At 45.2% G+C, this 27,402-nt stretch overlaps 1 protein-coding gene across 36 annotated transcripts in view; it reads right to left on the reverse strand.

Moving 5' to 3' along the window:
* rims2a (regulating synaptic membrane exocytosis 2a) overlaps positions 1–27,402 on the reverse strand; it is a 226,296-nt gene that overhangs the window by 95,913 nt on the left and 102,981 nt on the right. For 26 of the 36 annotated variants that reach the window (XR_003872233.1, XM_029736320.1, XM_029736299.1 and 23 more), the window contains 2 exons: positions 17,771–18,699; positions 1,604–1,824 (listed from right to left, as the gene is read on the reverse strand). Coding sequence is in view for 35 of the 36 variants with exons in the window: in XM_029736320.1 (XP_029592180.1) it covers positions 1,604–1,824; positions 17,771–18,699 (1,150 nt within the window). In the remaining variant the exon portion in view is untranslated. Of the gene's footprint in view, positions 1–1,603; positions 1,825–1,965; positions 2,034–17,770; positions 18,700–27,402 lie in introns of all 36 variants that reach the window. The other 10 variants (XM_029736335.1, XM_029736307.1, XM_029736313.1 and 7 more) reach the window with 2 other exon arrangements.

A 27,402-nucleotide genomic window follows, 5' to 3' on the forward strand; every position in this document is an offset into this window, starting at 1 on the left:
GTATCATGTGAAAGGTGGGGTGAGGTGGGGGGTATCACTTCATTTGACATAATGAGCGATCACACAAGCTCTGGCTAGTTATCTAATCTGGTGATTATAGCTCTGTCTCTATCCTTTCTATTTCAGATTATATAATCTGTCTTTTCTTTTGGGATTAGCCGGACTATCACAATTAGATAATAAAAGACATATTTAATCAAAATCGAAAAAATTATTGTATCTACTGCATCACAGTTATACGTACTGTAGTTGAAGGCAAAATGTTTAAACAATGGCAAAATAAAACAATTTTTACAATACCACAGCCCACCTTTTAAGCAGTGATTAACTATGTCCATAAACATATTTCATGGAAGTACTTCAATCTGATTTTAGGTACAATTTTTTTTTCTATGTATGTTATGTTATGGTAAATGTATCACACAAAAGTGTTATTAAATGAAAATGAAACATTTTGCACATCCAATGCCAGGGCGTGTGTGATCCTGCAAACAGGGAATAGGTAGAGAGCATTCAGCACCCCATGCAGGGTAAAATAGGCAAACCATCACGCCCTCCTAGTCACTGCAGAGCAGAAGCTCCACACAAACCATCTGAGAAAATCTGCACTGTATCTAGAACATCTCAATTAAACTCGGCCACACTAGCATCAAATCCAGTTGAGTTTGGATGAGTGCAGATTTTGTCTGATGGTCTGTAAGGGAGGCCTTAGCTGAAGGCAGAGGGAGGTTAAGACTGCACTCCACCACTCTCTGCCCTGCTACACACAGCACTACACCTCCACAATGGAGCAGTTAGAAGCAGATGAAGAAAAAATGTATTACGCAATAACAACAAAAAGAGGTGTCGAAGTAGGATTTATGGACGAAAACTCCCAAAAGAACAGCACAGCGTGATGATTAAGGCCAAGATGAAGAGAGACAAAAAAAAAGATGAAATCACAACAAACATGACAGCGGAAGGGAAAAAAAGAAAAACGTAACTTTGTCTGTGCAAAAGAAATCCAATCGTCCCTGTTCTCAGTTCTAAGTGGTTGGTTAAGTTTTGGTATTGGACTGAGTGGAGATCTAGGGGGGATAATGACTTGACTAGGTAGTGTATGTTGGGAGAGGAGGGGTCATTCCAGTGAGGGACTGGACTAGAGGCCTGTGTCTGTGAGAGGTAGGTGTCGTTACCCTACTGTAACGTTACTAAGATGGCCGCTACAGTAACAATAACAAAACAGACTGAGAGCAACTAGCAACATGCAACTAGAGGAGTGGACATTGCTGTGTGCCATGACAAAAAGAGGGTTAGGTTTTAATGCTCCTGGATGGATCTTTATGCTGCCAGAGAGCAAACAGCAGAGCAATAAAGAGGGGTTCCCCATCTCCTATTTCAGCAACACCCAGCAAGCTGCTGTCGAAATGAAATCAATCTTATCAATTCCCCAGAATAATAATAAAGACAAAGTTCAAAGGAAAATCAATCAATTCAAATTTAAAAAAGAATAAACATGTCTACTATTTAACAATTAGTGACAGATAAAGAGCGGAGGAGGTAGGTAAAGAAAAAGAAAGAAAAAGAAGAAAGTGCAGATATTGTGGCTACTAGTCTCCAGTACCTTCTCACTATGGCTATGCTGATTGTCCTCGTTTAGGGTAGTGCTACTGCACGTGTCAACGCCAGAGTCTTTAACCTGGGGTTCGCACCATTCTGCGTCCTCTTCCAATGAGTGGCCCCCAAAGCGCACCATTTTCTTTTGCCTCTCAGATAAGGTGTTGTGTGTTGAGTCGGACAAAAATGCCCGCTCAATAGTTTTTCTTTTCCCCCTTTGACTGTCCCCTACAGGTGTGGGATAAAAAACAGAAAGAAAGAAGAAAACCCATGCGGAGGTGTAAATAAAACAAAGCAAACATGAAATGACAAAGGACTCTGAGAGGGGGAGGAGGAGGGGGGTTAGGGGCAGGGCTCCGCATGTCTCACCAAAGACATTGGGGAGGCCTCGCTGCTATGCCATGACGCATGGTCCAACCAGTGGCCATCCAAATCTCCTGTGGGAGCCACACACACACACACACAAGAGAAGACAGCGAGAGGGAAAGGTGAGGACCACAGAACCCCAACGTACAGTGCTGACACACACACGCAGACACACACACTCACAGGTGAACAACAATAGCTCCTGTGAAGAGAGTAGAAACATACAGTCCACATACAGTAGATGGGCCTCTCTGAAGTCAATACTGCGATGGTAACCAGCACAGAGTACATGACCATGACTACTAACACACACATTCAGACAACACAAGCACAGACCATTTAGGTTGTGTTTAGTCTTGGAACAATTCTCATTGGTTGCAAGACCAAACCAGGCCCCACACTCTTGTTCATAAATCATTCACACATGTTGCCACTCTTTTCCAAGACATTCTGTTGAAGCAAACTAGCCAAAGATATCGTTGTAACTCTCTGCAGTCTCTGCAGGAATTCACATTGTTCAAATGAAGATAGCGTCCATGTGTCCTGCTATCTTAAGAGCCTGGGTCTGGATCAGAGAGAGAGAGAGAGAGAGAGAGAGAGAGAGAGAGAGAGAGAGAGAGAGAGAGAGAGAGAGAGAGAGAGAGAGAGAGGTGCTTCCTGGGATGTAATATGTTTAACTGGGACAAAGATGGCAATGCCCCAGCAACCTTAACTAACCTCAATCTAAAGTGCACCAGGAAAAGCTTTTTAAGATGCTATCCCGATGACTGCCTTGCCCAGATCTGTACTGGAGGCATCAGTGGATGGGATGGATGGATACAGCCCTGAGAGATGGAGAATGGGCAAATGGCTATTATGCCATTACATGTTCAGTTTTTCCCATATGTTTGTGTTGCTCAGATAGTAAAGTGAGTGAGTAGCAGTCATATTCCCTCAGCCCAGCAGGCCAGGCAGGGACTTCAGAAGTCAGGGAGAGAGTTCATCTTTTTCTCTGTGTCTGTGCTCTGTGTGTGCACTTTCTCCAATAAGGCTCAGTCAGTCTGTCTGTCTGTAACCTGTCTGATGTGGGTCAGGGGGATCGATGGAGACTGGCTCCCTCAGACAAACCAAGAACTAGTCCCTGTAAATGTGTCTCTCTCTCTCTCTCTCTCTCTCTCTCTCGCTCTCTCTCTCTCTCTCCTCTTCTCTTCCTTTCCTCGGTCCTCCACTTCTCTCTCTCTCTCTCTCTCCCATCCATCCATCCATCCTCCACCCATCGCTCTCCAGATAGAGAGATCATCATCTTTAGATCCAACATGACTTCTGGACCTGCTTTCTAGAACGACATCATGTTGTTATAGACTTCAGCAGCGTTTCATCTGGTTGATGATGGTGGGTGTGCAGAGAGAGACTGCAACAAACACTACAGTTTGATGAAGAAGCTTGTAAAGCCAGCTAACTAAAAGAGTGAGAAGTAGTGAATGTTGAAGGCGGGATGGGAGTCTTCTCTGACAGAAGGAGAGGTACGGAGGGCTGAGGAGGCCCGTCGAGAGGATGAGTCATTTTGTAGCGTTCTTTCTTTGAAGTGAACATGAGATATTAGTGTCTGTCTCGCTCTCTGTCTGTCTCTCTCAGCCAACGGAAGATATCAACACATTAAACATTCCTGATAAACACTCCTATTTAGTAGTGATATTAGCTTCCATTGGCCACTCATTTTACAACCCAATAAGACAGAAATTCGGAAACATGAAATGATTCATATTAAAAGCATACAGCGATGAAGTATGAGGTATGGCCAGCCACTTGGTCGCCCATTTTGTCACTATGGACCATTCAGGACACTGGATCTGTCTCCATTGCCGATTTGTCGATATATAGCTTAGCGTATGTTCAGTATGCACTGACAAAATAAATAAAAAACAGGCTTTTTTGTTTACTCAACTTTTCGGTCAAAGTGTTACCTGAACTAAACAGCGCTTTAAACACACAATGTTTTTAACTCATATATCTGATACCAGTGACACAACATGATTACATTGTGCATGTTCATTTACACAGTGATTAATGTTCAACATGTCCTCACCTGGGATTTGAACTCACAACCTCTTGGTTCATGGCATTCCGACCTTCCTGCTACACCACCATTACCGTGTCAATTATCAGTTCATCTGACTGTTCTCTCATCATTGACTTATTTCAGCAATTGTAGGTTTTTCAGTGTAGTTGTCTAATGTTGGTGGGACATATTACTCTGTTTTAATGGTACTCCTTACGCACTATGATAAAATAAATGTCATTCTTGAATGTACTTTTAACAGAGCTGAGATTTACTTTGAATTGCAAAGTGTAGCAATGCAGGTGAAATCAATCAGACACAGCCATGGTGGCGTGGCAGGAAGATTGGAATGCTGTGAACCACAAGGTTGTGAGTTCAAATCCCAGGTGAGGACATGTTGAATATTAATTACTGCGTAAATGAACATGCACAATGAAAACTTGTGTCGAATATGTACATTGAAAACGCTGAGTTAGTTACACCGCCTTTTTTTGGGGTAAAATTCTCAAATTATAATTTCTAGTTGAATGAACATATGAGACATTTTGAGCAAACACATCATTTTAAGTTCACAGAATTTTTGCCTACGTTTTCTACAATTTAAGAGTTTGGGCAAACTCTTTTTTTTGTTCAGGTAATACTTGGACCGAAAAGTTGAGTAAACCAAAATTGGCTGTGGAACCAGTTACTTAATAATAATTAGCTGAAACACCTAGATTGTTTTAACAGTAAGCGTGTGCGAGTTCAACCGACTGTAGTACACACTACACAGTGTGCCCATACGTCTGCAGGCACAGGTAAGGTTAAATAGAACCAGTGCATTTATGCAACCCAAAGTTGCACGCATCATTTCCTTCGCATCACTTCCTGTGAAAAGAGAATAATCTAATGGAGCTATGAAGGACAGGTCTCCATAAAGCAGTTAGCCTGGTGAATACATAACTCAATCTGGGAGAAGTCAGGGAATTCAGTTGGAAGCATATAAAAATAGCTTTATACTGCATATGGGGGTTTTGGGTAGGATGGGAAGGGAAGGGAAGGGGGAGATCAGATGTTCTCTCAATATTTCTCTCTAAATGTAACGTGTAATGCCCTGGTCTGTAGCTTTACTCTAGGGTTGCTATCCAGAGTGTTGAGGATCACGTCGTTGGAAGCTGAGAAAACAGTAAATCATTTCTACATTATTATTCATGTATATTTTTCAAGGCTGGCCGAGACACTGTATGGTAGAGCAAGGTCAGGTCCTCTCCAAAACAACCAGCCATCCTCCTCTTATCACCATCCCTTCACCCCTCCCCTGGTCCTATCACCACCCCTCCATCCCTCCACCCCTCCCCTGGTCCTATCACCACCCCTCCATCCCTCCACCCCTCCCCTGGTCCTATCACAAGCCCTCCATCCCTCCACCCCTCCCCTGGTCCTATCACCACCCCTCCATCCCTTCACCCCTCCCCTGGTCCTATCACCACCCCTCCATCCCTCCACCCCTCCCCTGGTCCTATCACCACCCCTCCATCCCTCCACCCCTCCCCTGGTCCTATCACCACCCCTCCATCCCTCCACCCCTCCCCTGGTCCTATCACAAGCCCTCCATGCCTCCACCCCTCCCCTGGTCCTATCACCACCCCTCCATCCCTCCACCCCTCCCCTGGTCCTATCACCACCCCTCCATCCCTCCACCCCTCCCCTGGTCCTATCACCACCCCTCCATCCCTCCACCCCTCCCCTGGTCCTATCACCACCCCTCCATCCCTCCACCCCTCCCCTGGTCCTATCACCACCCCTCCATCCCTCCACCCCTCCCCTGGTCCTATCACCACCCCTCCATCCCTTCACCCCTCCCCTGGTCCTATCACCACCCCTCCATCCCTCCACCCCTCCCCTGGTCCTATCACCACCCCTCCATCCCTCCACCCCTCCCCTGGTCCTATCACCACCCCTCCATCCCTCCACCCCTCCCCTGGTCCTATCACCACCCCTCCATCCCTCCACCCCTCCCCTGGTGCTGTCACCACCCCTCCATCCCTCCACCCCTCCCCTGGTCCTATCACAAGCCCTCCATCCCTCCACCCCTCCCCTGGTCCTATCACAAGCCCTCCATCCCTCCACCCCTCCCCTGGTGCTGTCACCACCCCTCCATCCCTTCACCCCTCCCCTGGTCCTATCACAAGCCCTCCATCCCTTCACCCCTCCCCTATCACCACCCCTCCATCCCTTTACCCCTCCCCTGGTCCTATCACAAGCCCTCCATCCCTCCACCCCTCCCCTGGTGCTGTCACCACCCCTTCATCCCTTCACCTCTCCCCTGGTCCTATCACAAGCCCTTCATCCCTTCACCCCTCCCCTGGTCCTATCACAAGCCCTTCATCCCTTCACCCCTCCCCTGGTCCTATCACAAGCCCTTCATCCCTTCACCCCTCCCCTGGTCCTATCACCACCCCTTCATCCCTCCACCCGTCCCTGTGGGTGCTAAAATCACTTACTGTATACAGTTATGCCCAGTGATAAAACATTATGGAAGTCCCCAGATGGGCTGTGCCCTCTGTGACCCGCTGGAACCAACAACTGACAACACTCAACACTGATTACCCTCCCTGCCACACACACACACACACACACACACACACACACACACACACACACACACACACACACACACACACACACACACACACACTGAGCTGCTGCTGCTGCCAGTCGCCATAAACACATTTTAGCATCGCTGCCTCTCCTCTCTCTGCCTCTCCTTGTCTCAGCTGCTGCAACCAAATGACTTTGCAATTGTGTCCATGATAGCCCCAAACAGCTTACGGCTTGCAATTCTAACAATCACAAATGTTTAAATCCCAGAGACATGTTTAAATCTCATAGACATGTTTAAATCATATAGACATGTTTAAATCTCATAGACATGTTTAAATCATATAGACATGTTTAAATCTCATAGACATGTTTAAATCATATAGACATGTTTAAATCTCATAGACATGTTTAAATCTCATAGACATGTTTAAATCTCATAGACATGTTTAAATCATATAGACATGTTTAAATCATATAGACATGTTTAAATCGCATAGACATGTTGAAATCTCATAGACATGTTTAAATCATATAGACATGTTGAAATTACATAGACATGTTTAAATCTCATAGACATGTTTAAATCATATAGACATGTTTAAATCTCATAGACCTGTTTAAATCTCATAGACCTGTTTAAATCATATAGACATGTTTAAATCTCATAGACATGTTTAAATCATATAGACATGTTTAAATCTCATAGACATGTTTAAATCATATAGACATGTTGAAATCATATAGACATGTTTAAATCATATAGACATGTTGAAATCATATAGACATGTTTAAATCATGTAGACATGTTGAAATCTCATAGACATGTTTAAATCTCATAGACATGTTTAAATCATATAGACATGTTTAAATCTCATAGACTTCTTTAAATCGCATAGACTTGTTTAAATCTCATAGACTTGTTTAAATTACATAGACATGTTTAAATCATATAGAAATGTTGAAATCATATAGACATGTTGAAATCATATAGACATGTTTAAATCATATAGACATGTTGAAATCATATAGACATGTTGAAATCATATAGACATGTTGAAATGACATAGACATGTTTAAATCATATAGACATGTTGAAATCATATAGACATGTTGAAATCATATAGACATGTTTAAATCATATAGACATGTTTAAATCTCATAGACATGTTTAAATCTCATAGACATGTTTAAATCTCATAGACATGTTTAAATCATATAGACATGTTTAAATCTCATAGACATGTTTAAATCATATAGACATGTTTAAATCATATAGACATGTTTAAATCATATAGACATGTTTAAATCTCATAGACATGTTTAAATGATATAGACATGTTTAAATCATATAGACATGTTTAAATCATATAGACATGTTTAAATCTCATAGACTTGTTTAAATCTCATAGACTTGTTTAAATCTCATAGACTTGTTTAAATTACATAGACATGTTTAAATCATATAGACATGTTGAAATCATATAGACATGTTGAAATCATATAGACATGTTTAAATCATATAGACATGTTGAAATCATATAGACATGTTGAAATCATATAGACATGTTGAAATTACATAGACATGTTGAAATCATATAGACATGTTGAAATTACATAGACATGTTTAAATCATATAGACATGTTGCAATCATATAGACATGTTGAAATCATATAGACATGTTGAAATCATATAGACATGTTGAAATCATATAGACATGTTTAAATCATATAGACATGTTTAAATCTCATAGACATGTTTAAATCATATAGACATGTTGAAATCAAATAGACATGTTTAAATCATATTGACATGTTTAAATCATATAGACATGTTTAAATCATATAGACATGTTTAAATCTCATAGACATGTTTAAATGATATAGACATGTTTAAATCTCATAGACATGTTTAAATCATATAGACATGTTTAAATCTCATAGACTTGTTTAAATCTCATAGACATGTTGAAATCACACCTCTCCAGCTCATCTGAAGCCTACCACACACACACACACACACTCACACACCATCCACCGCCACGCCCCTCAGATGGGGGCTGAGCTAGGCTAGAGAATGGGGCCTCCCTCTGTTGCTTCCCTCTTCCTCCTGTTTTATTAACAGTGCCAATCACAATTGGGCCCTGATCCCTGGTGAGGACCGGTAAAACCCCAGCTGAGGGTGATTCAGCCAACAGGAAACTCATCACAGCCGTAAATTGTGAGCATCAGCAGTCTCCTCCCTCCCTCCACACACCCCCCAGTTGGTTTCATTTGGGCTCGGCGCAGCAGGCGCGGGGACCCACCACCAAAGTGCTGATTCAGGGTTCCGGCAGCAGCACAACGAGGGGAGGAGACAGCGGAGAAAGAGTTCATTGCCAGCAGGCTCTCCATCACTTTGACAACTCAATAGAAACCAGTGTAAACTATTAATTGGATCATTAATTATTGATGCTGTTTTTACTACAATTCGGGGGGAGAGAGCAGAAAGAGAGAGAGAGAGAGAGACAAAGAGAGAGAGAGAGAGGTGAAACATTGTGTATGTTTAAACAGTATCCATGCTGTGAGGTAAAGGGAGCAGATTAGCTGTGTGATTTGTGTCTGTGGAAACAGATGTTCCAAAATCATCCAAGGTGTAGCAGGTTAAAGAGCTACAGAATCAATTATTATTTAGGACATTTATATTTTTCAATACTTAAAAATATAAAAATAATAGTCAATGTAGTGTTATTACAATGTAGAAACGCACACTATAACATTATTCATTTTTTGGTCTGGCATTGAACATAAGAATGCCCTTTACAAGGGATGTTGGACTAGTCCTAAAAACCTACAGAACCAGACCAGCGATAGAGCTGTATTGGGAATCTAGTCTGGTTTATCACTAAACAGTGTCCACCTCACCCCACACACCCACCCCCTCACTCTCTCTCTCTTCTGCCCCCCCCTCTCTCTCGCCCCCTCTCTCATCACTCTCCTTCTTTCTCTCTCTCTCCCCATCCCTCCCTGCATCTCTCTCTCTCTCTGTCTCTCATCTTTTCTCGTTTCTGTTCTGCTTGCGCTATCATGAGGCGGCATGTCAAGAGATCAATACGGAGGAAAAGAGAGTGAGAGGGACGTCACACTAAATCAGTCTCCCAGCCTCACTACCAAACAGGCCAGCCAGGAGCAGCCAGGAGCAGCCAGGAGCAGCCAGGAGCTCAGGCCATTACTGATGGCAACTCCTCCCTCTCTCTCCCTCAACCATCTCCCTCCCAGACCCCCAGAGTACCCAGGGTCAGAGAGCATGGCACGAGGTGAGCTTAGCCTGCCATAACACATATGTATTCACCGCACCCAACTCGGCCTCCCTCCCTCCCTTCCAAGCCAGTCAAGCAGCTCACTGAGTGTATTACATAGCAGAGCAGACCATAGTGCTGCTGACTGGCCACAGATGGACAGAAGGTGCTTTCTGCCCTCTTTACTCGTTCCCTCAGCTTTCTCCCCCTCCGCCCAAGCTATTAGAATGTATGTTCTGCTTATCTGGTTATGGCTCGTCCTTCAACGTCACACTGGACTGACTGTGTGAAGGGAAAATTCTGCAGGCCAAACACCATTCCTATTGCTAATCATTGAGCGCTTGCTTACTATGCATGTTACATACAGGTGTGTGACAGACTCGGGACAGGGGTTTTAATGACAGACAGTATATACTGTAAGTCCCCCCCCCCATACCTCCAAAATACAAAACCTTACATCCTATACCTCAGAAGCTCACCTCCCTCGCCTCAGCAGTCCACATTCAAACTACTCTGTGACCCCACCACTACTGTGATCCTTCACATGACCTTCACAATACAGTACATCAATAATGGAGCCAGTCTGAGCTAGCCATGTGCTACTTCCCTCCCTGTGTGAGGAAGAAAGTTACATAACACAGGGACTGGGGAATGTTGACTGCCTGGATTCTCCTCGTCCTCCTCTCCTCTTCACCTGCGAAGCAGCTCTGCATTCCTCCCCTCATCCCCTGTCCTCTTTTCTCCTCTCCTCTTCTCTCTTGTTTTTTCCTCCCTCTCCTGTCTTCCTCATCCGTTTTTCCTGCTTTTGACGCTGCCAAGGTAAAAGCCCCCATAATTACAGTTTTGACAACAAAATCAATTTGCAATTATGACGACTGTGGGCCTGTGTGGAGTGAGTCAAGTGGCCCAACTTCTTGAAGGATAGCTTTGGATGTTAATTCTGAACGAAAATGGGGTTTAATTCAATGTCTGTGTGTGTGTGTGTGTGTGTGTGTGTGTGTGTGTGTGTGTGTGTGTGTGTGTGTGTGTGTGTGTGTGTGTGTGTGTGTGTGTGTGTGTGTACATGTGTGTGTACGTGTGTGTGTATATATGTGTCAAGGGGAGTGTTTCGTTCAGAAGCAGGAGAATGAAAAACGACCCTTTGTCTATAACCATTGTCCTGTTGTAACAAACAAGTGGGAAGGCTACAGGACGGGGCCAGGGGAGAGTCTGTGTGTTGCTATTTAGCATGTAGTTGTCTGTAGGAGTAGTGGAGATCTGAAATACAGGCCTTAAACCCTTACAGATGCCTTACAGTATAATACCTATCCTGTTCAAAATCCTATCCTATGGTGTTGAGGGAAAACCAACATGATGAGGTTGATTCATGTTGATATATCAAATTTACATAAGTATTCAGACCCTTTACTCAGTACTTTACTGAAGCACTTTTGGCAGCGATTACAGTCTTGAGTCTTCTTGGATATGACGCAAAAAACTTGGCAGACCTGTATTTGGGGAGTTTCCCCCATTCTGCTCTGCAAATCCTCGCAAGGTTGGTCAGGTTGGCTGGAGAGCGTCACTGCACAGCAATTTTTAGGTCTCTCCAGAGATGTTCGATCGGGTTCAAGTCTGGGCTCTGGCTGGGCCACTCAAGGACATTCAGAGACTTGTCCCGAAGCCACTCCTGCATTGTCTTGGCTGTGTGTTTAGGGTTGTTGTCCTGTTGGAAGGTGAACCTTCACCCCAGTCTGAGGTCCTGTGCATTCTGGAGCAGGTTTTCATCAAGGATCTCTCTGTACTTTGCTCCGTTCATCTTTCCCTCGATCCTGACTAGTCTCCCAGTCCCTGCCGCTGAAAAACATCCCACAGCATGATGCTGCCACCAACATGCTTCACCGTAGGGATGGTGCCAGGTTTTCTCCAGACGTGACACTTGGCTTTCAGGCCAAAGAGGTTGGTTTCTTGGTTTCATCAGACCAGGGAATATTGTTTCTCATGGTCTGAGAGTCCTTTAGGTGCCTTTTGGCAAACTCCAAGCGGGCTGTCATGTGCCTTTTACTGAGGAGTGGCTTCCGTCTCGCACCTCTACCGTAAAGGCCTGATTGGTGGAATGCTGCAGAGATGGTTGCCTTTCTGGAAGGTTCTCCCATCTCCACCGAAGAACTCTGGAGCTCTGTGAGAGTGGCCATTGGGTTCTTGGTCACCTCCCTGACCGAGTCAATTAGAGGTGTATCTGTGGATGTATTTCAAGTCCTACCTTCAAACTCAGTGCCTCTTTGCTTGACATCATGGGAAAATCAAAAGAAATCAGCCAAGACCTCAGAAAAAAAATTGCAGACCTCCACAAATCTGCTTCATCCATGGGAGCAATTTCCAAACGCCTGAAGGTACCACGTTCATCTGTACAAACAATAGTACGCAAGTATAAACTCCAGGGGACCATGCAGCCATCATACCGCTCAGGAAGGAGACACGTTCTGTCTCCTAGAGATGACTGTACTTTGGTGCGAAAAGTGCAAATCAATCCCAGAACAACAGCAAAGGACCTTGTGAAGATGCTGGTAGAAACAAGTACAAAAGTATCTATATCCACAGTAAAACGAGTCCTATATCGACATAACCTGAAAGGCCGCTCAGCAAGGAAGAAGCCACTGCTCCAAAACCACCAAAAAAAGCCAGACTACGGTTTGCAACTGCACATGGGGACAAAGACCATACTTTTTAGAGAAATGTCCTCTGGTCTGATGAAACAAAAATAAAACTGTTTGGCCATGATGATCATCGTTATGTTTGGAGGAAAAAGTGGGAGGCTTGCAAACCGAAGAACACCATCCCAACCGTGAAGCACGGGGGTGGCAGCATCATGTTGTGGGGGTGCTTTGCTGCAGGAGGGACTGGTGCACTTCACAAAATAGATGGCATCATGAGGAGAGGACAATTATGTGGATATATTGAAGCAACATCTCAAGACATCAGTCAGGAAGTTAAAGCTTGGTCGCGAATGTGTCTTCCAAATGGACAATGACCCCAAGCATACTTCCAAAGCTGTGGCAAAATGGCTTAAGGACAACAAAGTCAAGGTATTGGAGTGGCCATCACAAAGCCCTGACCTCAATCCTATAGAAAATTTGTTGGCAGAACTGAAAAAGCGTGTGCGAGCAAGGAGGCCTACAAACCTGACTCAGTTACACCAGCTCTGTCAGGAGGGAATGGGCCAAAATTCACCCAACTTATTGTGGGAAGCTTGTGGAAGGCTACCTGAAACGTTTGACCCAAGTTACGCTACTAAATACTAATTGAGTGTATGTAAACGTCTGACCCACTGGGAATGTGATGAAAGAAATAAAAGCTGAAATAAATCATTCTCTCTGCTATTATTCTGACATTTCACATTCTTAAAATAAAGTGGTGATCCTAACTGACCTAATACAGGGAATTTTTACTACGATTAAATGTCAGGAATTGTGAAAAACTGAGTTTAAATGTATTTGGCTAAGGTGTATGTAATCTTCTGACTTCAACTGTATCTGTTTTTTATTTTTAATACATTTGCCAAAATAAATAAAAACCTGTTTTCACATTGTGGGGTATTGTGTGTAGATTGATGAGAGAAAACATGTATATAGTCCATTTTAGAATAAGGCTGTAACGTAACAAAATGTGGAAAAAGGGAAAGGGTCTGAATACTTTCCGAATGCACTGCATTATTTGATTTATGCAGCTTTATATCTGGTAGCAGCTGATGGGGATCCATAATAAAAACAAATACAAATAAGAACTATGACTGTTTCACTTTAAAGCTATGTGAAAGAGACCGTGTAGAGGGACTAACTCACATCACTCAGTCCTTCACAGTCATCCAAAGGAGACAGAGACACCACACAGGGAAGTAACCCTTGAGTGTAGATGTGCCATACAGTCTGCTTTAGAGGGGAATCTATATAGGTCACTCCTCAGAAACAGCTCTACAAACACTTTAAAACGCCTTTGGAAGCTGTCTGCCTTTTCAAAGGACTAATATGGAAACCACAAAGCCAGCCTGCCGCCCGTGTAGCAATGCTTTCAGCACGGTGACCGCTCCTCCGCCGTCCCAGGCCTAATCTCTCGCTCTCTCTCTTCCCCTCTATCTGGGACTTTGTTAGTGTCCTTAACATTATGACATCACCAGAGGGCGAGGGTGGTTCGATCGTTCAGAAACATTGTGGTACAGTAGTATGAGATGAATAGTAGTATGACCTTATAATACATAACTATCTACTGCCTGCATCTAGAGGAGAGAAAGCTAGTAGCTAGTGTCATGACGTTGCCCTGTTGGTGAGGTTTATGACCCGCATAAATACTTTTCCCCCTTTTCTCTCTCTACTCTACAGATTGGTCTCTTGGAAAGCCCTTTGTTAACATAGAGAGAGTCTGGTAACATCAAAAGGTTGGGAACGGAACCATATTTCGGTAATCCAACCAGTTGAAAATATCCGTTGGTACTTAAAGATTATGATGTCAGATCAGTTGTCATCTGAGACATTATGACTGATGACAGGATGACATAAAGTGTTTCTTGGAAAGTCTACACATTCTAGTTATCAGATTCACATGGAATTGTTGTGCAATTTAAATGTTTAAATATGAAACTATTTGTGAAAAGATTAAATGTAATTTTAGCTTCTAAATGGGAGAATTGTTTTCTTAAGTGATCTATGCTCACACAGTGGCCCCGCCCAAGTGAACAGGCATTGGTTGTGAACTATGAAACACGCCTTTCTCTCCCCCACTACAAAAGCCCATTGATGAAAGTCAACCTCTTGTGTTCCCGATGACGTGAGGACTACTGTCCATACATTTAAAAGGGCAAATATCAACAGAACTAAGCCAACCACAGCGTGAGCTCTGGTTGTGAATGGTTGAACGACTACAACCTAACGAAATCAACATCGTGTTCCCGATGACGTGAGGACTGCTGTCCATACGTTTAGGAGGGCGAATTTCAACGTGGAAGTGACGATCGCCATGCTGGAAGGATGATTTCGACAATACCAGCCAGAATATAGCATGAGCTTAATGTACGGCAACTTGGTATGAACTTTGAACTCATGTTCATTAAAGAAGTGATACATCCTAGACGTCGAGTTATCAGCAGCCACTATAAACGTGCGTGGCCTAGGAAAGGACGGACAATCTCTTCAGAGAGACAGGGTACTACAACTTATACGTTCTACCACACGACGATGGTACTACAACGTATCCGTTCTACCACAAGACATATTCTTCAAAGGACAAGGGAGATCTCTGCTGGGCAACCCAGCCTTCCATCATCGACCAATCTATCGAAGCGCAGCTCAGAGTAAATATATTTCTTGCATTTTTCCTTTTCCGAATGGGCGGTTATTTAGAATGCATAAGATTCTGTATTTACAATAGCATAGCCTGATAAGGTCTGATAGAGACCCAATCCTTTTGTTCCTCAGGCTTCCCGCGCTTTCATTCAAACCCAACCCCCTTTCTTTGTGTAACCAGCAGTCATTTCAGTTTTGTCCGCATGGGCCGTTTTATTTTATGACATAATTAGTAATCAATGTATGATCCACCCTGTGTAGATGTAATTCTGTGTGATTATTTAGGTATTTAGTAAATAAATAATTAAACCAAATTTTGTATTGCTGATTCAACTTGTTAGCCGGAGTTCGTGAAGATAACCAAGAATTTACGACGTTCAGATGAGACTGAATAAGGTGACGATTAATAATTGACTGCTATTGATATAAAAGATTACCAGGTCTTTAAGAGTTTATTCGGAAGACAACAGCTCTATAAACATTCTTCTGTGGTGCCCCGACTTCCTAGTTAATTACATTTACATGATTAGTTTAATCAGGTAATATTAATTACAGAGAATTGATTTGATAAAATACCATGTCATATATCACTTAATCCATAGTAAATACACGACAATAAGGACTAGGAGTTAGGGACTAGAGGCTAGAATCTAGAAGTAAGCCATTCAAAAAACATTTGATCTTCAAACTTCCACTCTGCCCAGCCCAGCTCACGACTCGACTCCACTGTCTACTCCAATCCCATCCCGTCCTCCCTGGCTGACCCAACAGAGTTTAGTTGAGTTGTGCAGGGGGAATCCTACTGGCCTCACAAGTCGCCTGATCTCGCGAGTTTATCAGTGCAAGGAACCATTCATGTTAGCGTGCAAGATCACGCGGCTTGCGAGGCTAGAATCCTACAGGGAGAAACCCTAATTATTCTACCACTTTTAATTGCATTTGCCATACCTTCATTAATTAATATGCACGACTGATGACATTGTTCAGCCAGAGGCCGTTCAAAAGCAGCATCACAGACTAACCCACAGACACAGACAGACAGACTGACTCCCTATAGGCTGAATGACTGGGACAGCACATCACCCATGGCCCTGATCCAATTGGAGTGAGCCCCCCAATACACACACACGCAAGCACACACGCACGCACACACACACTTTGGGACAGTTTGTGTGTATGTGTGTTTGTGTGTATGTGTGTGAAACAAGTGTGTGTGTGTTCATGTGTGTGTGCGTGCGTGCCTGTGCCACTGTAAAAGTACAGTATCAGACTACAATTACATATATCATTACCTTCCTTCTCTCTCTCTCTCTCTCTCTCTTCCTCCACTCTCTCCCTGTGCTCTCTCTCTCCCTCCCCTCCTCTCCTCGCTCTCTCTCTCCCTCTCTCCCCTCCTCTCGCCATATTTTTCTTTCTCTCTCTCTCTCCTCCTCTCGTCACTCCTCTCGCTATCTCTCGATATCTCCCTCTATCTGTGTTATATAATATAGAGTCCATTACAATAGATTGAATGTGTGAAACAGAAGTGGTAGCCAGGCCCTGCAATGTGTGCTACAGGAGGACAGAGACAGGATAAGGTATCTAGAGCAGCAGCCCAACACACACACACACACACACACACACACACACACACACACACACACACACACACACACACACTTGCATAGACATTTACACACATCTGGCCAAGCCCTGTCGGCATAATAACCTCCCTCCACGCAGTTGCTGTTCAGTGTAGAATAGACTTGACACACACACACACACACACACACACAGAACAGAACAGATCACGTAACAAAGACACAGACAGACCATAGACTGTGAGGAAATAAAAGGTTAGTTTTTAAGCGACGGCTCATTAAGATCAAATTCCTATCATCATCTACATATCATATTATTATGAATGAGACCACAAGGCCTACATTAAAACACATGTATCACATACACTGACTGCACTCTCTAAAACCAAAATCAAATAGTCACTTTAGTTATGCAAGCCTGACAATACAGAACATATACAGAACATCGGGTATTGTTTTCATGGATAAACATTGTAGTTTCCTTCATATAATTAAGGACGACTGAGAAGAGAGTTGTGATGGTATGGTACTCAGTACTCATCAATGGCACTCAGTCCTCTGTACTGAACATATGGAGCTAGCAGACTACTGTCGTACCACTAACTCACTGAATATGGAACAGTGGCAATTAGTCAATAAACATGTTCAACATGAGCTGACAGTGACACTGAATACACTTCCCAATGAATAATGCAAAGGTGATTTGACTATCCCTGGCATAACTCTGTGCTTCCCAAATGGCACTCTATTCCCTATATAGTGCACGACTTTTGGCCAGAGCCAAAAGTATATTCCCTATATAGGGAATAGGTTGCCTTTTCAGATTTGCCCCTAGTAAAAGAGAGAGCCCTATAAAGTAGTGCACTATAGGGAATAGGTTGCTTATTCAGATTTGCCCCTAGTAAAAGAGTGAGCCCTATAAAGTAGTGCACTATAGGGAATAGGTTGCCTATTCAGATTGCCCCCTAGTGTACAGTATGAGAGTAGAAAGAGAGAGAGCAGGAGGAAGAGTGTTCCTACCTTTCTCACTGACAGACTCACTCTCTATCTCCACATCCTCACAGCTGGTGTACTCCGGCGTGGTGGCCAGTTCCTCCTCTGAGCTGCTCAGGGACACCTGCCGCATCTTACCCCCCTTTTTGGTTTTGTGGGGCTTTGGTGGCGGCGGCCGGACGGACTCAGACTGGTCAGAGCTCAGAGAGTCGTTCCTCAACATGGTGTCCATCTTCTCCCTCTTGGTCTTCCTGACAGCAGAGCTGGGGTCCAGATAATCATGACCCCTGAACCCTATTGGCTCCCCTGGCCCCCGCCTCATGTCCCCTGACCTGTCCCCCAGCACGGGGCTGCGGTGTGGGGTGGGGGGGCTGTGGTTGGAGGTCCGGTGGTGGCCTCCAGGGGTGGGGGAGTTTCTGTCCATGGAGTAGGAACGTTGGCCCACCATGGGCGGCCGGCGCTCGGTCAGGTGCTGTCTGGACAGGCGGATTGGTCCCTGGGGCTCGTCCTGCTCCGTGTAGGCCAGAGACACATCACTGTGGCGCCTCTCGTGTCTGGCCCGGCCCACCTCAGCATGCATCCTCATCTGCTCCTCGTAGGGCTGGGGCTTGACGGGGTAACGGGCCAGGTTGGGGTCAGAGCGGTAGCGTGTCTGGTACTCCTCCTGGCGCTGGCGCTGCAGCTCGTACTCACTGGGCTGCCCGTCTAGAGGGTAGGGCCCGTCCTGGTCCAGAGGGTAGTCCTCCTGGGAGTGCCAGCGGCCCCGCCCGCCACGGTACTCCCCCCGCGCTGCCTCAGCGTCTCGGTACCTCCGTGGGGCCCCACGCCGAGCGTCCCCATCCCCGTAGTCGGACGGTGATCTGGGCATGGTGCCGTCCCCCGGGGCATACTGACCCCGCTCCTCCCTTTGGTCGTATCTTTGGTTTGGATCCCTGGATGCTGATGGGCTTCGTTTCCTGTCCGTCAAAGAAAAAGACTGTTAGTGAGCGGGTCAAGTAGCAGGGAAAATTCTCTGAGTCAGAAGAGGGTTTTAAAAGGCTGTATATTATATTATAGAATCACACTGAGCTTGAATATCACCAATATAAAAACTCTCACTGATGCTTAGGAAGAAAGATCTACAGGGCTTTCTGCTCTGCTTACCTGCCTTTTAAACCCACTCCAAACACAGCAGTTCCCAGTGTGCAGCCACCAGTGTGTGTGTGTGTGTGTGTGTGTGTGTGTGTGTGTGTGTGTGTGTGTGTGTGTGTGTGTGTGTGTGTGTGTGTGTGTGTGTGTACTCATAGACGGCTGATGAAAGGCCTAGCTAGCTGTCACATAACAGGGCTGGAGCTGGGGGTTTGGAGCTGTGGGTTTGGAGCTGGTGGTTGGTTTGGCGCTGGGGTTTGGAGCTGGGGGTTTGGAGCTGGGGGTTTGGAGCTGGGGGTTTGGAGCTGGGGGTTTGGAGCTAGGGGTTTGGCGCTGGGGGTTTGGCGCTGGGGGTTTGGAGTTGGGGGTTTGGAGCTGGGGGTTTGGAGCTGGGGGTTTGGCGCTGGGGGTTTGGAGCTGGGGGTTTGGAGCTGGGGGTTTGGAGCTGGGGGTTTGGCGCTGGGGGTTTGGAGTTGGGGGTTTGGGAAGAAGACTACTGCACTTCCTTGACTCTCTTCACTAAAAATATATCTAGGAGCACTAAGATGGCAGCCAGACCCAAAGACAAGATATCCCTGAAAAGGCAAAGCACTTTTCAGAAACCAAGCAGCCTCTAAAAGTCTCAAAACAGGAAATAGTTTCACCATCACAACTGATGTTATTCCTGTAATGAGTCAAAGTCTGTACAAATACATTCAACATGATATTCTACCGGTACACTATTATCTATTGAGCTATAATATGTTTCCATTTCCTCTTGGTTACTATGTGGATACTATAGGTCATCTTTCATCTTCATTCCATCTGATTACCGTGTTGGTGTAAAGCGGATAAATGATGATTATTACAATTCATTTCAAACAGCTAGATGGCACATGATTAACGGCAGACGTTGCTTGAGTATGGCACGTTCGTGTTTTCAAATTAAAAGCATGTGTGTGTGTGTGCGCACTTACGTACGTATGTGTGCGAGAGAGAGAGAAAGAGAGTCTGTGCTATGATAAACGACACTGTTCCCCAGCGGCTGTCTGGAGAGAGAGAGAGAGAGAGAGAGAGAGAGAGAGAGAGAGAGAGAGAGAGAAAGAGAGTCTGTGCTATGATAAACGACACTGTTCCCCAGCGGCTGTCTGGAGAGAGAGAGAGAGAGAGAGAGAGAGAGAGAGAGAGAGAGAGAAAGAGAGTCTGTGCTATGATAAACGACACTGTTCCCCAGCGGCTGTCTGGAGAGAGAGAGAGAGAGAGAGAGAGAGAGAGAGAGAGAGAGAGAGAGAGAGAGAGGGAGAGAGAGAGAGAGAGAGAGAGAGAGAGAGAGAGAGAGAGAGAGAGGGAGAGAGAGAGAGAGAGAGGGAGAGAGAGAGAGGAGAGAGAGAGACAGAGACAGAGACAGAGAGCATTGGGATGTGCTGTCTGCTGTCTGGAGAGGGAGAGGGAGGGGCCAGGCGTTTGGGAGGGAGGTGTGTGCGGTGTGTGTAGCTTAGCCAGTAATAATGTGCCTAATTTAGGAGCATGCTGGGAAAAAGAGATTATTAACAATCTCATTTCGACTTTGAGAAGACGAGGAGGAGAGGGGGAGAGGAAGAAAGGAGAAGAGGGGAGGAGAGAACGAGAGGAGGAGAGAAGGAAAAGAGGAGAGGGGTAATGGAGGAGAAGAGGAGAGACTTCTTCCCTAATTGTATCTGTCCCCTCCATCCCCATGGAAAACCACTGCTGTGCTCCACACACAGCCAGACAGAACTAGCCTTCTGTAGTCGCTGAGCTAGAATACTGTGAAGCCAGGACGGGAGAGCAGGATCATATGAAACACTTTTTAAATCTCAACTACTGTATTCACACCTGAACTGTACTCACACCGGTACTGCACTGTTCCAAGAATATTTTCCCACCAAACATTAAGTATTATCTATTGACAGTAAATATAGAGCAGCAGCCACCATTTTGTTTTTGTCACTATGTTATTTGGACCAAATGTAATATGTCATAACTGGTTCAGGATTTGTGGTATATTATGTACTCCTCCATAATCCCAAAGACAGCGTCTACATCCCAAATGGCACCTTATTCCCTTTATAGTGCACTACTTTTGACCAGAGCTCTATGGGCCCTATTCAGAAATAGCGTACGATAAAGGGATTAGGGTGCCATTTGGGACACACTACAGTATATCCAGCAGTCATTGAAGGGGGAACGGGGGAAGTAGGATGTGGTTGAGGAGCCCTGGCTGTGAACAGCCCTGTATGTTAATGCTTTCCTTTTGTCCAAACCACACTATTCACAAATCATACCTCTTTTCTACTTTTTACCTCTGGAAAGAAAGAAAATAATGACATGTTAGGACTCAAATGCTTTCTGAGTTGTCTTAATTTAGTATGTTACAACCTGCCAATACATTTCCAACAGCAGGTTCATTAATGGTCATGTTTTTGACCCAGTCATGTAGTGTACTGAACTCTACAGTCTGAGGCATTATGTATAAGTCTTCCAGACAATAACAGATCGCTGATTCATTGAGAAAACCAAGGTGAGGCGGCGGCAGGGATGATGATATGGCAGAGTACAGTAGACTGGCTGAGTGACTGGATGGAACGCGCAGGGTGTACTGTATGTGTGTGTGTGGGGAGAGGGGGGTATTGCATTGTCAGCATGTCTCTGTCAGACAGGCATGGTGATGAAGGAGGTGTGTGTGTTAGAGTATCATGGGGGATGGGGGGAAGGGGGGGGTGTACTGATTACACTAGGAAATGCTTCAGTAAGTTATTAGTATGTCCTAAGGGCCTCCTGGCCAATGCCCCCTCAGGACTGCTACTGTTGTGACATTTTATACACACACACACACACACACACACACACACACACACACACACACACACACACACACACACACACACACACACCCCTTGACAAGCCCTGACTCTACTTGACACAAATATCCCTTAATGTGTAGGCCTGTTTAGCCCTGAATGCCCTTTGTGTCCAAACAGACCAGAGTCAATAGCAGCTACTACTACTACTACTACTACTACTACTACTATGTTCTACATCTGCCCTCAGCATCATGCTAATGTCCTCAGCGCAGGCCGTAGAGCAACACAACACCACTACTACTACTACTACTACTATGTTCTACATCTGCCCTCAGCATCATGCTAATGTCCTCAGCGCAGGCCGTAGAGCAACACAACACCACTCTGCTGTGGATGATCTGTACATTATCTCCCTAGCTGTAAATGTATCTGGAATACATGTTGTATAATAAGACATATATTGACGTGTATTTTCTTTCCGTATAGGATCTCTGACTGACTGGCTGTGGTAGTTGAATGTCGCTCTGTGCTCTCCTGCTGCTCCCAGATCCCATATGACACAGTCCCATGAGCTTATGTTTGCATTCAAACCCCTATTCAAACTGCTGTCCGACAGACAGACAGACGGACCGACTGAGGGAAGGACTGAGGGACTGACTGAGGGGCTGACTTAGGGACGGACGGAGGGACAGACAGACATACAGGCAGACATGGGGAGAGAGGGGAGTTCAACACTCTCATAGAACAGCCGGTATGATACAGTGGCAGTGAGCATTGTGCAGTCAGAGAGCATTGTCCAAAACACAAGCTGCCAGTGCAGTATGGGAGCTAGGAGGATGGGATAGTGACGTCATTCAGAAGCAGACAATGATTCATCCACCAGCCTCTCAGCCTACCGTCTGAAATCTGAACTGCATAGCGTAGTGATGTAAGTACTGGCATGGCATTGAACTGCATTCACACTGCATAAGGAGCCTCATCTGCTGCTGGGCTGAGCCTGGGACAGCCAGTGAATCAAATCAATCAAATCAAATTTTATTTGTCACATGCGCCAAATACAACAGGTGTAGACCTTACCGTGAAACGCTTACTTACAAGCCCTTAACCAACAATGCAGTTTTCAGAAAAAAGATTTACTAAATAAACTAAAGTAAAAAATAAAAGAGCAAGAATAAAATAACAATAACTAGGCTACATACAGGGAGTACCGGTACAGAGTCAATGTGGAGGCTATATACAGGGAGTACCGGTACAGAGTCAATGTGGAGGCTATATACAGGGAGTACCGGTACAGAGTCAATGTGGATGCTATATACAGGGAGTACCGGTACAGAGTAAATGTGGATGCTATATACAGGGAGTACCGGTACAGAGTCAATGTGGAGGCTATATACAGGGAGTACCGGTACAGAGTCAATGTGGAGGCTATATACAGGGAGTACCGGTACAGAGTCAATGTGGAGGCTATATACAGGGGGTACCGGTACAGAGTCAATGTGGAGGCTATATACAGGGAGTACCGGTACAGAGTCAATGTGGATGCTATATACAGGCTATATACAGGGAGTACCGGTACAGAGTCAATGTGGATGCTATATACAGGCTATATACAGGGAGTACCGGTACAGAGTCAATGTGGATGCTATATACAGGGAGTACCGGTACAGAGTCAATGTGGAGGCTATATACAGGGGGTACCGGTACAGAGTCAATGTGGAGGCTATATACAGGGAGTACCGGTACAGAGTCAATGTGGATGCTATATACAGGCTATATACAGGGAGTACCGGTACAGAGTCAATGTGGAGGCTATATACAGGCTATATACAGGGAGTACCGGTACAGAGTCAATGTGGAGGCTATATACAGGGAGTACCGGTACAGAGTCAATGTGGATGCTATATACAGGGAGTACCGGTACAGAGTCAATGTGGAGGCTATATACAGGGAGTACCGGTACAGAGTCAATGTGGATGCTATATACAGGGAGTACCGGTACAGAGTCAATGTGGATGCTATATACAGGGAGTACCGGTACAGAGTCAATGTGGATGCTATATACAGGGAGTACCGGTACAGAGTCAATGTGGATGCTATATACAGGCTATATACAGGGAGTACCGGTACAGAGTCAATGTGGAGACTATATACAGGCTATATACAGGGAGTACCGGTACAGAGTCAATGTGGAGGCTATATACAGGGAGTACCGGTACAGAGTCAATGTGGATGCTATATACAGGGAGTACCGGTACAGAGTCAATGTGGAGGCTATATACAGGGAGTACCGGTACAGAGTAAATGTGGATGCTATATACAGGGAGTACCGGTACAGAGTCAATGTGGATGCTATATACAGGGAGTACCGGTACAGAGTCAATGTGGATGCTATATACAGGGAGTACCGGTACAGAGTCAATGTGGATGCTATATACAGGGAGTACCGGTACAGAGTCAATGTGGAGGCTATATACAGGGAGTACCGGTACAGAGTCAATGTGGATGCTATATACAGGGAGACCCGGTACAGAGTCAATGTGGATGCTATATACAGGGAGTACCGGTACAGAGTCAATGTGGATGCTATATACAGGGAGTACCGGTACAGAGTCAATGTGGATGCTATATACAGGGAGTACCGGTACAGAGTCAATGTGGGATGCTATATACAGGGAGTACCGGTACAGAGTCAATGTGGATGCTATATACAGGGAGTACCGGTACAGAGTCAATGTGGATGCTATATACAGGGTAGTACCGGTACAGAGTCAAGTGTGGATGCTATATACAGGGAGTAACCGGTACAGAGTCAATGTGGATGCTATATACAGGGAGTACCGGTACAGAGTCAATGTGGATGCTATATACAGGGAGTACCGGTACAGAGTCAATGTGGATGCTATATACAGGGAGTACCGGTACAGAGTCAATGTGGATGCTATATACAGGGAGTACCGGTACAGAGTCAATGTGGAGGCTATATACAGGGAGTACCGGTACAGAGTCAATGTGGATGCTATATACAGGGAGTACCGGTACAGAGTCAATGTGGATGCTATATACAGGGAGTACCGGTACAGAGTCAATGTGGATGCTATATACAGGGAGTACCGGTACAGAGTCAATGTGGATGCTATATACAGGGAGTACCGGTACAGAGTCAATGTGGATGCTATATACAGGGAGTACCGGTACAGAGTCAATGTGGATGCTATATACAGGGAGTACCGGTACAGAGTCAATGTGGATGCTATATACAGGGAGTACCGGTACAGAGTCAATGTGGATGCTATATACAGGGAGTACCGGTACAGAGTCAATGTGGATGCTATATACAGGGAGTACCGGTACAGAGTCAATGTGGAGGCTATATACAGGGAGTACCGGTACAGAGTCAATGTGGATGCTATATACAGGGGAGTACCGGTACAGAGTCAATGTGGATGCTATATACAGGGGAGTACCGGTACAGAGTCAATGTGGATGCTATATACAGGGAGTACCGGTACAGAGGATATACAGGGAGTACCGGTACAGAGTCAATGTGGATGCTATATACAGGGAGTACCGGTACAGAGTCAATGTGGAGGCTATATACAGGAGTACCGGTACAGAGTCAATGTGGATGCTATATACAGGGAGTACCGGTACAGAGTCAATGTGGATGCTATATACAGGGAGTACCGGTACAGAGTCAATGTGGAGGCTATATACAGGGAGTACCGGTACAGAGTCAATGTGGATGCTATATACAGGGAGTACCGGTACAGAGTCAATGTGGATGCTATATACAGGGAGTACCGGTAGAGAGTCAATGTGGAGGCTATATACAGGGAGTACGGTACAGAGTCAATGTGGATGCTATATACGGGAGTACCGGTAAAGAGTCAATGTGGATGCTATATACAGGGAGTACCGGTACAGAGTCAATGTGGATGCTATATACAGGGAGTACCGGTACAGAGTCAATGTGGAGGCTATATACAGGGAGTACCGGTACAGAGTCAATGTGGATGCTATATACAGGGAGTACCGGTACAGAGTCAATGTGGATGCTATATACAGGGAATACCGGTACAGAGTCAATGTGGATGCTATATACAGGGAGTACCGGTACAGAGTCAAAGTGCGGGGGTACAGGTTAGTCCAGGTAATTGAGGTAATATGTACATGTAGGTAGGGGTAAAGTGACTATGCATAGATAATAGATAATAAACAGCGAGTAGCATCAAAGAAGAGGAGGGGGTATATGCAAATAGTCTGGGTAACCATTTGATTAGCTGTTCAACAGTCTTATGGCTTGGGGGTAGAAGCTGTTCAGAAGCCTTTTGGACCTAGACTTGGTGCTCCAGTACCGCTTGCCGTGCAGAGCCGAGAGAACACTATGACTCGAATGGCTGGAGTCTTTGGCAATTTTTGGGGCCTTCCTCTGACATCGCCTGGTATATAGGTCCTGGATGGCAGGAAGCTTGGCCAGAGTGAGGTGTTTAGTCCCAGGGTACTTAGCTTATTGATGAGCTTTGAGGGCTATATGTTGTTGTACGCTGAGCTATATTCAATATAGTTGTGCAGTCTCATGTAGGTGTTCCTTTCGTCCAGGCGGGAAAGGGCAGTGTTGAGTGCAAAAGAGATTGCGTCATCTGTGGATCTGTTGGGGTTGTATGAAAATTGGGGTGGGTCTGGGGTTTCTGCGATGATGGTGTTGATTTGAGCCATGACCAGCCTTTCAAAGCACTTCATGACTACAGATGTGAGTGCTACGGGTCGGAAGTCATTTAGGCAGGTTACCTTGGTGTTCTTCGGCACAGGGACTATGGTGGTCTGCTTGAAACATGTAGGTATTACAGACTCGGCCAGGGACAGGTTGAAAATGTCAGTGAAGACAATTGCCAGTTGGTCAGTGCATGCTTGGAGTACATGGTCTGGTAATTTAGCTCATCTGCTCCGCTTGTGTCACTGGGCAGCTCGCTGCTGGGTTACCCTTTGTAGTCCGTAATACTTTGCAAGCCCTGCCACATCCGACGAGCATCGGAGCCGGTGTAGTAGGATTCAATCTTAGTCCTGTATTTACGCTTTGCCTGTTTGATGGTTAATCAGAGGGCATAGCGGGATTTCTTATAAGCGTCCGGGTTAGAGTCCCGCTCATTGAAAGCGGCAGATTTACCCTTTAGCTCAGTGCGGATGTTGCTTCCGGTTGAGGTATGTACGTACGGTCACTGTGGGGACAACGTTATCGACGAACATATTGATGAAGCCGGTGACTGATATGGTATACTGTGCTAGCAAAACAGTCCTGTAGCTTAGCATCTGCGTCATCTGACCACTTCCGTATTAAGCGAGTCACTGGTACTCCCTGCATTAGTTTTTGCTTGTAAGCAGGAATCAGGAGGATACAATTATGGTCAGATTTTCCAAATGGAGGTTGAGGGGGAGCTTTGTATGTGTCTGTGTGTGCGGAGTAAAGGTGGTCTAGAGTTTATTTTCCTCTTGTTGCACATGTGACATGCTGGTGGTAGAAATGAGGTATAACAGATTTCATTTTCCCTGCATTAAAGTCCCTGGCCACTAGGAGCACCACCTCTGGATGAGCATTTTCTTGTTGCTTTATACAGCTTGTTGAGTGCGGTCTTAGAATCATGGCCAGTGCCTGGCTATGAGAACAAGGCTTTTTTTTCCTTGTCTTGTTTTTTTCTGTGTGCTCTGTACTAACATTGGTCTACAGATGTTCTA

Source organism: Salmo trutta, chromosome 37, assembly GCF_901001165.1.
Source record: "Salmo trutta chromosome 37, fSalTru1.1, whole genome shotgun sequence".
Lineage (NCBI taxonomy): Eukaryota > Metazoa > Chordata > Actinopteri > Salmoniformes > Salmonidae > Salmo > Salmo trutta.